General features: G+C 53.4%; 1 protein-coding gene across 1 annotated transcript in view; it reads right to left on the minus strand.

The window, feature by feature from the left end:
* Positions 1-10,321, minus strand: part of UBE2QL1 (ubiquitin conjugating enzyme E2 QL1) — a 34,726-nt gene extending 24,405 nt beyond the window's left edge. The window contains exon 1 of the mRNA XM_088023725.1: positions 9,527-10,321. Within this exon, the coding sequence (XP_087879851.1) occupies positions 9,527-10,321 (795 nt within the window). The remainder of the gene's footprint in view (positions 1-9,526) is intronic.
* Positions 10,322-11,324: the final 1,003 nt, after the last annotated feature.

The following is an 11,324-nucleotide window of genomic DNA, read 5'->3' on the forward strand; positions in this document are numbered from 1 at the left end:
AAAGATGTGCTTCTTAACGTTCTATTTTAGTCCAACGTTTTAACAAATGTGATAAATGTATTTTAATATAATTGATTTCCTTTGAAATTCTGTGAATTTTATTTTGTGCATTAAAAAAAAAATTATTCTGAGGAGGGATCCATGGGTCTCCCCAGATGCCAAGGGGGCATGCAGTGGACCTCGTCAGAGACACAGAGTCGGCAGGAAGGAAGGGGTTCTGAGGTCTCTGGTTCCTCTCTGACCTATTGGGAGAATAACCAACAAGAGACCTTTATCTTTCCTGACCATGAGAAGGCAGAGGCCAGTATTCCTCTTTCAACAAAATTACTTTAAAAAATCACCTAATTCAATCCAGCAGACTTCAAACTCACTTTTTATTAGATCTGGTTTATTTATGAGTGATAATAATTTCCTTTAAGCTTTATATAACTCCACTGGTGGATCCTACAGTTAGAGAAACTGTCTCCCATGAGCTAAGATGATGATGTTTCACCATATGCGTTGTACAAGTGATCAAGAAGAAATGAGCAGCTCTGTGAGGGGTGGGGTTGCTGGCGCCACTCTGGGGGGCTCCTCTGTGCTAGGTTCACGTTGGCGGAGGGCACTTGCCCAGAACCCTACCCCAGTGTGCTCTGCTTTCCCCATGTAGGACTGCAGGGGCTCCCAGCCCAGGGGAGTGTTCTCTGCCTGTGGGTGCAATGCTGAAGGGCAAGCTTCCCTGAGAAGCAGCCCCCGTGCACAAAGGGAGATGAAAGCAATTATTATTTTAGTAATCTGATGACTTTTAAAAGTTACATTTTAAAGGCTTATAATATTCAACTAGTTACAATGAATTTAAGCTTGTAACAAATTCAATTCCAAGTTTCCTCCATAATATTTCTACATTTCCCTGGCTGGGAAGCAGAGTGAAGTAGGGTATGTCGTTATCATGAAAGACCTCAACACAGATTAATCCTTGCAGCAATTAATATTTATTTTGTACCATTCCATCCAATTTCTGACTCGTGTCTCCTGGGAAGCAAAACGGGCATCCGGCCTGACCCTCAAAATTCACCCTAATTCATATGTGTCAGTAAGGCAAAAATAACTGTTTTAATCATTATGTGCACAACATGTCCAAATTTATAAAATAGTAATAACTGCTTTTTATTATAACCAATATATAATCAATTCTGTAACTCCATATTCTGATTTTTGGAAATGTCTGATTTTCAAGATCAAAAAACAGAAAGCACCACCTTAATATTTATATGTAAATTCTTCCTTTGATTCCCATGTGAGCTGAGTACCTTTCAACTTAAAATGTAACCTAATCCATCCTAAGATAGTATTTCCTTACCTCTCTCATCAAAGAACTTTTAATAATAATAAAAAAAAAAATCTCGGGACTGCCTGCCAAATATTGTGATGGAGAATTAGTATTTATCTTACAGAAATGATTTTTACAGTAGTAATTTCTTCAATCTGAGTTGTTTCACCAATGTAGAAATTATATTCAAAAAGCATTTCTTTCTCAAGTTTTTCAGAAATTTCGGCAGCCTGTCCATAGTGAGTACCCAATCCATAGTCACAATCTTCTTTTGCAACCAGGGGCAAAGCGAAGGGAATGGGGTGTCTGCTCGGATCGGCAAGTTGCATGAGCAACAATTCACTTGGCACACACGACGCGTGGGGCATTGTGCAATGGGAGGGGCAATACAGCTGCCCTGTGTAAACGCAGTCTGGCAGGATAAGGACAGAAAAGAGCGGCCTCCGGAAAACGTGAGGTCGTTGAGAAGAGGGCCTTTGGCCGAGGAGTTGGAGCATCAAGGATGCCTGGGTCTCACCTGGTGAATGCTGGGGAGGAGACCAGCCTGTGAGCTAAGGGCTGGCAGGGGCTGGGGGAGGATAGACCTCCCTGGGGGCCACGGTAGGTGGGGGCAGGCCACCATGCGTGGACAGCACTTGGGGGCTTGCAGGGTATTCCATAAGGGCCATAATGAAGGATGTGAGAGCGCCAGGTCTGTGTCTTGGGGGAGCCGGGAAGGCTGCAGCATGGAGGACGGAAGGGGACAGAGAGACTGGGTGGGGCACTGCAGGAGTCCAAGCAGGAGGTGACCAGCATCTAATGAGGCAGGAGAGCAGGTGGAGAAGGAAAGGCAGGTGGGAAAACATGAAAGGAAGGGTCCCCATTTATCCTGCTCCCTGCCCATGCCCAGGCCTGTTGTGTGGGGAAGAGGTAGGTCTGGTGACTTCTCTCGGCTCCACAATCATGCCCTGCCCTCTGCTTCCAGTGCTTTGCCCCTTGGTGGGTCCCAAATCAGTTTCCTTCCCCAACGTTCTCAAGCTGGGGTCCTGGGTCCTCCGGCACCACTTACTGCCCCCGGTCTCACTGAAGTGGCCGGGCAGGGAGCCGTCCAGGAGGAGGGATGACACGTGGGATGATGATGGAGTGCCACGGGAACACCACAGGCATCCTGGCTGTGGGGGCCGCGGCATGGTAGACCCTCCGCAAATGGGTGCCGCAGGAAGGAATGAATGAACAAACGAAGTGTGATGAGGCAGAATTAGTGAACAATTAACCCTTATTGTAGTTTGCTGTCTCGCTGGGTAGGAAAGCATGGAGGTTACTGGAAACATTTCTGCCATTACAACGACTCCTCTGCGTGTTTTGGGAATGCCTGCTCTTCCCACTTCTTGGCTATGGAATAACACTCACAAACACAGGCGAGCCCTGAACGCTGGGGTCCCACCCACCTGTAAGGAGAATGTTCCCTCTGCGAACATCACGCAGGAGGTTTGAAGACCCTGCTGACCCCAGGACCCCTCCTCTCGCAAGTCCCCAGTGCACACACGGGCCATTGCCAGTGGTCAGGTCCATGGATACTCAACGAATGGGCACTTATCCGTGCAAGGTCTGACTGTGGCGCGGCCCTGGCACGCCAAAGATGAATGGGTTTCTCATTGTCCCCACTGCGTACTTCTCCGTGGCAGGCACTTTATGTGAGTCTTAGGCACCACGGTGTACCCGGGGAATGTCTAGTATATAGTAGTCCATAGGCACTCAATCCCTGTGCCGTAAGAACTGGTTAGTTCCTACTGGTTACCTCTGGGTAGTCTGAGCTCCTGAGTCCCCCCAACTGTGTCTAATGGGTCAGGGAACTCTCTTGAGCACACGTCCTTCTTCCGGGGCTGCGCTCCCCCTCAGTCCAGGGAGGAAGGGCTTGGTTTTGTGATGGCTCCTCTACAACAGGAGGGCTTCCGGGGGGCTCTGCCAGGGGTGGCCCAGGACAGCGAGTCCACCAAGGCGGGAGGGGGAAGGTGAGAGGTCGATGACATCCCCGCCGTCTGCAGGTCCTGCTGGGGCTGCTGGTGAGGAAGCGTGCACAGAAAGGGGACACATCCTGGTCGTCGGTGGCTTGTTCAACCCCAGCCACACATTAGACTCACACGGGAGTTTTTCCAAGCCTCTACCGGGGCCTGACTCTAGACCCATGACGTCCGCCTCTCTGAGGGTGGGGCCCCAGCACTGGAATAATTTCAACCCTCCCAGGGAATCTAATTTACTGGGGCAGGCTGAGAACCCCTGGCAGAGAGGAAAGAAGTTACACCTGCCACCCTCCCTCCTTCTCATCTCCCCATTACCTTATCAACCCAGCGAAGATCACACCTTCACCAGATCTGAAATGCAGCTCCAAGAACCCACTATTAGTGGGTGCTTTAAAACAAAACAAAACAAAACCAGCATGAAAGCCATTTTGCTGGTTCCTGAGCTGTCCCCATAGTGGTCCGGCTGGGTCTGCCTTACTTGTCAACATGGATTCATACACACTGTTCCTAGAGCAGAAAAGGGCAGAACTCTCATCTGTGGGCCTCTGGCTTTAAAACGATCTTTGAAATATTGTGACTTATTGGCATTTTCGATTAACAAAGAACCCCCTACCCAAACTATGCTGTCCTTTAACAAGAAAAACAAACCTCTCACATCCCTTCATCTAAATCAGACAAATAAACAGAAACGCATTGGCATTCTCATCTCGCAAATTCAGATTCTCAAAAGTCCACAACTCAGGGTAAAGTGAGTCGCTCCTATTATTAACTGTACCATCAGCCACAGGCTGTGCACACTGCCGGGGAGCGAGCTATGGGAGCCCGCCAACTTGGCATGGGCCTATTTTTAGGATACAGAGTCCTGTCTGGGTCCTCCTGCCCGTCCTACTTGATATCAGAACAAGCTATTTTTTCTTCAAACAGTCAAGCACATGGCTACTTCAAGCTGCAGAGTCATCCTGGGTGGGCAATTATCTCTGTCACCTACACTTGGCACAGGACAAAATGACGGAGTGACTCATAAGGACTCCCCTCCAATGCTTTCTCCTCAGTGAACCCATGGCTTCACCCACCCCTTGGTTGTCACTGTTGACACTCTCCCCTCCCCCCACTGCCTCCCCCTACAGGGGCTGCTAACTCTGTTCCAAGTTGGTCCTGCTGGGCCCTCCTCAGTGTGGTCCTGTGTTCATAGGAATTGGCTTCACTCACGTTACTTTGCAAACCAGCAAAAATCTCTAGGAGGCTGAATTAGTTACAAAATTCCTGTTTGGGCTTGTTCTGGGCTGCACTGTGGCCCCACACGATTCCTGCACTGGAGTCCTCATCTCCCGCACCTCGGAATGTGACTGTATTTGGAGACAGGGTCTTTACAGAGGTGATCAAGTTAAGCTGCTGTCGTTCGGGTGGGCCCTAATCCAGTATGACTGGTGTCCTTATGAAATTGGGACACAGACACGCACAAAGGGACAAGCCTGTGAATACATAGGAAGGAGACAGCCATCTCTCAGCCATGGAGTGCAGCCTGGGGACAGATTCTCCCTCACAGCCTCACAAGAGCCCTGCCCTGCTGACACCTGATTTCCAAAGGCTGCCTTCCAGAACTGTGAGATGGTGAATTTCTGTTGGTTAAGCCACCCAGCAGCCCTAACAGACTGATGCAGGCCTTCAAACCATGTGTCAATGATAACAGGTTGGAAGCAAATACATTTTGGGACCCAAAGGGCTGGCCATCTATATCGCCTTTTCTGACCAGAACTGGAGACGTCACAGTCCTAAGTAAAATGCTGCTCCTAGGCCTCGTACTCTGGAAGATGTTCTGAAGAAGGTGGTATTTGTGTGTGTGCACGTGTGCGTGCGCACAATTCTCAGCGACACTCATGATGCACAGCGCCTTAAGTCCTAAGATCTGCTCAAGAGATGCACCGTCTCATCAAAGGGCCGATGTGCAGAGCCCGTTCCTTTTCTACCACATTCTGACACCTGCCAGCTTCCATTACTCAAAGATTCCAGAGGCTAACTCCGAGGCAAACATAACTGTCCTGGAATCGCTTACTACTCGGGAGTTCAAACACTACGATCTGAGGATGTTTCAGTCCCGCTGTTCTCGCCGTTCTGCTGACGCCTGACCGGGTGTCTGTTCTCAGCAGACACACACACGGTTATCGTGCCGGTCACAGGGAGTGGACCACTGCCTGGGGACAGCCAGCGGCTTAGGCGGCCCCCAGCTTGACTCTGCCGTTCCTGACCAGCCGGTCACGACCGCGTCTCGCTTTCCAGCGCCTTGGCACTCATTGCTAGAATTAGAACAAGACGTATTGATTTTGCCTGGCTGTGTGGAGCTACAGTCCCCCCCCCCCCCGCCCCGTACAGAGACCGTCGGAAGAGGGGCACCGAGTCCGGTGAAGCAGCCTGGGCGCTCGCTTAGCCGGCGGGGGCCCGGCGCGGGGTGCATGGCAGTTAGCCACGGTGGCTGCCCGCTGGCTTGCATCGTGCGGCTGGCTCTGAGAAAGCAGACGAGGAGTGAGGAACAGCTTTCCGAGGGCCGTCTGGCTCCCTGCCCCTGGCGATGTCTAACCAAGGAGACACTCAGGAGGTACGGTGATGAGAAAACAGAACTCGGAGTAAGAGCCCCCTCGAGCGGCTTTTTGGGGACCCTTCTGCTCGAACAACTGCAAATAGAGGGTCTCTGTGCAGTCATTCACTGATCCCAGGCTCCAAACCGGGCGCGTAAGCCAGGGAACTCTGTCGCACTTCCCGGGCTAGGCCCCTCCAACCTCGGTGCTAGTGAGCCCAGGCTTCCGGAGCCTGTTCTCGGAAATCTCCGCAAACGAGTCCACACGTGGGGCTACCTACGAGGTGCAGACACAGAGCTCACACTGCAACTGACCTAACTTTCCAGACCAACATCTTACTGCTTCTGAATGTGGAAAATCCTACCCTAGAGCTAGGGATCTTCTTCTTTTGGTTTAGTAAATGATAAAGGATATATATAATGGCCCAAAGTTTTAACATTTTCACCAGTTCACTTTAAAAGTATGGGAATTTTTCATTCAATTGCAGAAAATCAAAAGAATTACCAAAAATGTCTCCATTTAGTCAAAAGAAGGACTAGTAATAGACAATAAACAGGCAAGACAAGTGTGTCACTATCTCTGTATAGAATACATCATACAAGCAACATATAGGAATTTCATTTAAAACAACCACAAAGCAGCACTGAAGAGACTGATAACATGGGCCAGTCAGGCAAAGGTCTCGTGAAATGACTGCATTTATCATATCATGTGATAACCCCAAACTTTTTATTTTGTGCACAAAACTGTTAAGCAAATCTTTTGTTACTATTACCAATGAAACCTTTAAAAGATTTTACGATTTCTCTGAAGGCATAGAAACAAAATCAACTTAGTGTATCCTCAATTCAGAAAGTTAAGCTGAGCAGTTATGCAAGAGGAAAACAAGCCTTTCTTAACTTTGTCGCTTAAGAAAAACGAATCCGAAAAAAGAAATACCAACAGATGGAGGAACTGAACTAGAAGAGAATGACTCTTTCTTTTAAACTAATTATTGGTTTGGTGGCAGTCCCGGTTCTCTTTGAATACCTCATCAGGTACTTTGATTCCTTTCCCAAATTCTATTACCTTTAACTATGGAAATAATTTGGTAACTACAGTATGTGCACTGAACAATCTGTAGGCAGGGACTTCATAAAAGGAAATGCTCAGGTCCCTGAAACACTATTAGAATCCCTTTGCACACAGAATCTTGAAGCATTATGACTTCATTTCTCTTATTCTCACATTGCATTCTGGAGAGGTTATGTGCATCCCATGCCAGTGCCTTTTGGGTGTTGAAGTCAGCACAGAAAATGCAAAGAAATTGAACTGGTGTTTTCATAAGTTGCTGCCTTCTTCCCTTCAGTTTATATCTTTCATACACTAGAATTTAGAACAGTTGATAATACCATATGCTTGCTGGAGGGCCCTGAGTTCGATTAAGTGAGATTTTGAAAATACTAAATAAAAATGTTGATAATTACTTTCAACACTGAAGTCTCTAGCTCGCAAACTGTGTGCAAGACTCTTAATTTGAATTATGTAGGAAAGGAATATAGACCCAAGGACCTGCTTATTTTAAGAGAAGTGCACAGGCATGCATGCAACTATTATGCATAACATTAATTTAAACATGGAAACCATTTAATTTACAAAGATATATCTCTTTTTAAGAAACTTCCTCATTTCCCATTTGAAATCTTTATTTTCCTACATCTTTCAAAATGTAGGCTGTGATCCAAGGGATGTCTAGGATCTCTTCCAAACCTAAAATGTCATGATTCTGTGGCTCTATAAGGCAAAATGATATTCCTCTTCCCCTGGTCCCTAAACTCATCTCACTGTGGAGAATGAAAGAAGGTAAGAGACTATTCCAGAGAGTTCTGATTAGCAACGATTTAAGAAATAGATAACAAAGGCATTTTGCAGAATATTCTTCCACATCATTTGTATAAATCCTGTTCAAAAAATAAAGTGTCCCCCCATTCCTGTGGCTCGTATTAAATTTCGGTATCTTACGTCAGAGCCAGCATTGAACGGAAAGAATTCAGAATGAACCTCTCACGTTAAAGTGTTAAAGCTCTCTCGGTTAAAGATGTCTTTCCAGAGCTGTCATCTCCATCCTTTTCCTAACTCAAGAAATAAGTGGAACCTAAATCCCAGAAAAGATAGTTACTTGGTAACAACAGACTTCATTCTTGACCTAACTCCTCCACTGGAGTTAGGATGCTATTTGAGTGGAATCCCAGGGGCTCCACCTTCAGTGAACTTGGCAGAACAAGCATGATTTGATCATTGTGAAAGACCCTGCAGAGGCAGGTGACAGGGGGCTGACGGCTTCTGATATGAGGGCTGCAGAATGATCAAATCGAGAGGTCATTCAGGGTCTTCTAAATAAAACAATGATTCTCCATAAATCTACAATTGCCCATATAAAAATATGATTTTATTAGCTGTTTACTACTGATTCGGAGAAAATATCAACCAACTCAAGCACGATCAAGAGCACACAGTGTGGAAAGACAAAACCATCAGCCAGGTGGGCACACACCTCAGCAGATCCATTCATTCTTTGCTCTCAGGTTCCCTGGATTTCTTTTGGTAAAGCTGCCATCTGGTGCAACAGGCAAGAAGACTCAGGCGTCCAGCTCCCGCCCCCCTCCCCTCGCCCACATTTCACCACTTAGTTAAAAATCTTTAGCCCTGATAAAGGATTCAACTCCAGGAGGCATGAGGAAACCCAGGGGAGAAACATCTGAGAGAGACCAGGAGCAGAGGTGATGGTTCTGGAAGGGGGCAGGTGCCAGGCATTTCCTTGACAGAGTCCGGCCTTGTCACTTAAGGAACCACTCAAACCACACCTCTGCTTTTCCAGGGAAATTTCTGAAGAGCACAATTTTCACCTTTGCCCTAGATGCTGCTCAGAAGGAGCCAGCAGAGCAGGGGAGCAGATTCACCAGCAGGCCGGGTCTCCGCAGAGCACCCCACCTGCACAGCACCCACCTGAGATGTTGGGGAGGAGGCCTTCCCGTGTGTGTGTGTGTGTGTGTGTGTGTGTGTGTGTGCGCGCGCGCTCCCGCGCGCACAGGCGCGGGGAGGGGAGTGATAAACTCGCTTGGGCATTCAGATCCTGAGGAACATGTAAAGTTGCACCCTCAGGAGATTATGGGGGTCCAAAATGGGGAGAAGCAGATGAGGGGCAAGCGTGGGTGGGAGTGGCGAGCAGAAGGGGAAGTTAAGGGGGGCTGGGAAGGAGGAAAGGGAGAGAGGGAGCAGGAGATGGGGAGAGATGGTGGAGGGCACAGGTTGAGGAGAGAGAGGTGGATGGGGAGTGGAGAAAGCCATAAAGGACAGCGGTTGCAGGGATGGGGAGCGAAGGAAGACGGGAGGGGTCAGGCGCCCAAGAAACGGGGCAGAAAGGCAGCGGAGGGCCTGGGGGAAAGCCGGGCAGTAAGCGGACGGTCGCCGCGCCGAGACAGGGAGCGCGAGCGCGGGCGACACCCCGCGGAGCCCCGAGACCCGGTGGGAGAGAAGGGGTTGGAGGACCGCGCTCCGGGACGCGGGCCCGAGGCGCCGCGCGCGTCGCCTCGTCGCAGGCGGGTCTGGAAGGGGCAGCCCGGCGCCCCGCGCCCCCGCCCTCCCCGCGGGCCCGCCCGCCTTACCTGGCCCTTGACCAGGCTGGCGGCGAACTGGCGCATGACGGCCTCCACCGTGTAGGCGCTGGACCAGCCGCGCGGCGTGAGCAGCTCCATGCAGATGGCGCCGCCGTCCAGCACGTAGCCGTTCTCCAGGCGCGGGCTGAGCACCCGCATGAAGGGCGGCGAGAAGGGGAAGTTGTCGGGGAAAGTGAGGTTGAGCAGGATGAACTCGGTGTTGGTCTCCTTCATGTCCTGCCACAGCACCGAGTCCTTGTCCACCTGGTGCAGCTTCACGTTCCAGTCGAAGAGGCTCTCGTCCACCAGCTCCACGGAGATGAAGCGGTCGCTGAGACGCGCGATGTCCTGCAGCTCCTTCATGAGCCGCCGGCTGCGCACCTGCGTGCAGTGCTGCTGGCGCGCCGCGGGCACCAGGCTGCCGCCCCCCGCCGCCGCCGCCGCCGCCGCCGCCGCCGCCGCCGCCGGGCCCGGCCCCGCCCTGGCGCCCGCCGCCCGCTCCCGGGGGCCCCCGGCGCCCGCCGCCCCCGCCGCCCCTGCGGCCGGCTGCGGCGGCTTGTCGCGCGGGGCCAGCTCCGCCGCGCGCTTGCCCTTGCCCTTGCCGGGCCCCGGGCTCGCGTCGCCCGCGCCCCCGGGGGGGTGCTGCTGGGGCTGCTTGTGGCCGCCGCTCTTGGCGCCGCCCTTGCCGCGCAGCGACGCGCTCTGCTGGCCGCCGCCGCCGCGGTGGTTGTGGTGGTGCTTGGGGTCCTCCGTGTCCCGGTTGTGCAGGCGGATGAGCCCGATTTTGCGGAGCAGCGTGGCCATTTTAGGCTCGGCGCCGGCGGGGGGCTCCCCTCGGCTCCTGCCCCCGGAGCCCGCGAGCCGGGGCGCGGGGGGCGCGGGGCGGCGGCGACGGAGGAGCACTCAGCGGGGCGCGGCGCGGGCCACCCCCGGCGCCGGCGGCCGTGGCGCAGCCGAGTGGGCAGCACGCGCGCTCGCCGGCCGCTGTGTCGCCGCTGTCATATGACGGGGCCCGCTCCGGCTCGGGCTCCGGCCGCCTGGCGAGGGCAGGCGTGCCGCGGACGCGGCGCGGCTGGCCGTCTCCCGGCCGGTCCCTGGGCGCAGCCCTCGGAGCCCGGTGTCAGCGGTCCTTTGTGCGCGGCCGCAGCGGGGCTGGCCTCGAGTCCGAGCACCGCGCCGGGGCGCGCAGAACCGCCCGCAGCGCCCCGGAGGCAGCGAGGTGGCCGCGGGCTCGCGCCGTGCGCCCCCGCCGTGCCGCGCTGGCGGCTACCGCGGGGCCCCAGCCGCTGCCTCTCGTGTCGCCGCCGCTGCGGCTGCTGACATTGCAGAGGCGGCTGCTCCGTCTGAGCTGAGCGCGGCGCGGAGGGGGCGGCCCTGCCGGCCGTGGCGGCGGGGGGGGGGGGCGCGGGGCGGAGCCGCGGGCTTGCCTGCGCCGTGCCGCCCCCGCCGCCCGCCCGCCGCCCGGCTCCCGCGGCGACACGCCACGGCCGCTGGGGGGAGACAGTAGCGCGCGGCGGGCTGGCCGGGCGCCGGGTGCGGGGTAGCGGCTCGGGGCCGAGCGTTTCTCACAAGCTGGCGGAGGCCCGGGAGCCGCGGGAGAAGGGGCACGCGCGCGCACTGATGGGGGTCGCAGAGGCCAGGGTCCTTCGGCCCGGGATCTGGGCTCGCCATGGCCCCTGGCCCGAGCCTCCGACCTCGTTTAACCTCCCTTAGAGCAATCCGGAGGGGAAGGGGTGTCGGGAAAGGGTAGAAAGCAACCTGTTTATGGATTCCCTGGGACCAGATGGAGCCCAGTGTCCCACACAGC

The sequence above is a fragment of the Eumetopias jubatus genome, unplaced genomic scaffold (genome assembly GCF_037043125.1).
Source record: "Eumetopias jubatus isolate StellerSeaLion01/CBP00866 unplaced genomic scaffold, mEumJub1_p1.0 scaffold_5, whole genome shotgun sequence".
In the NCBI taxonomy this organism is placed as follows: Eukaryota; Metazoa; Chordata; class Mammalia; order Carnivora; family Otariidae; genus Eumetopias; species Eumetopias jubatus.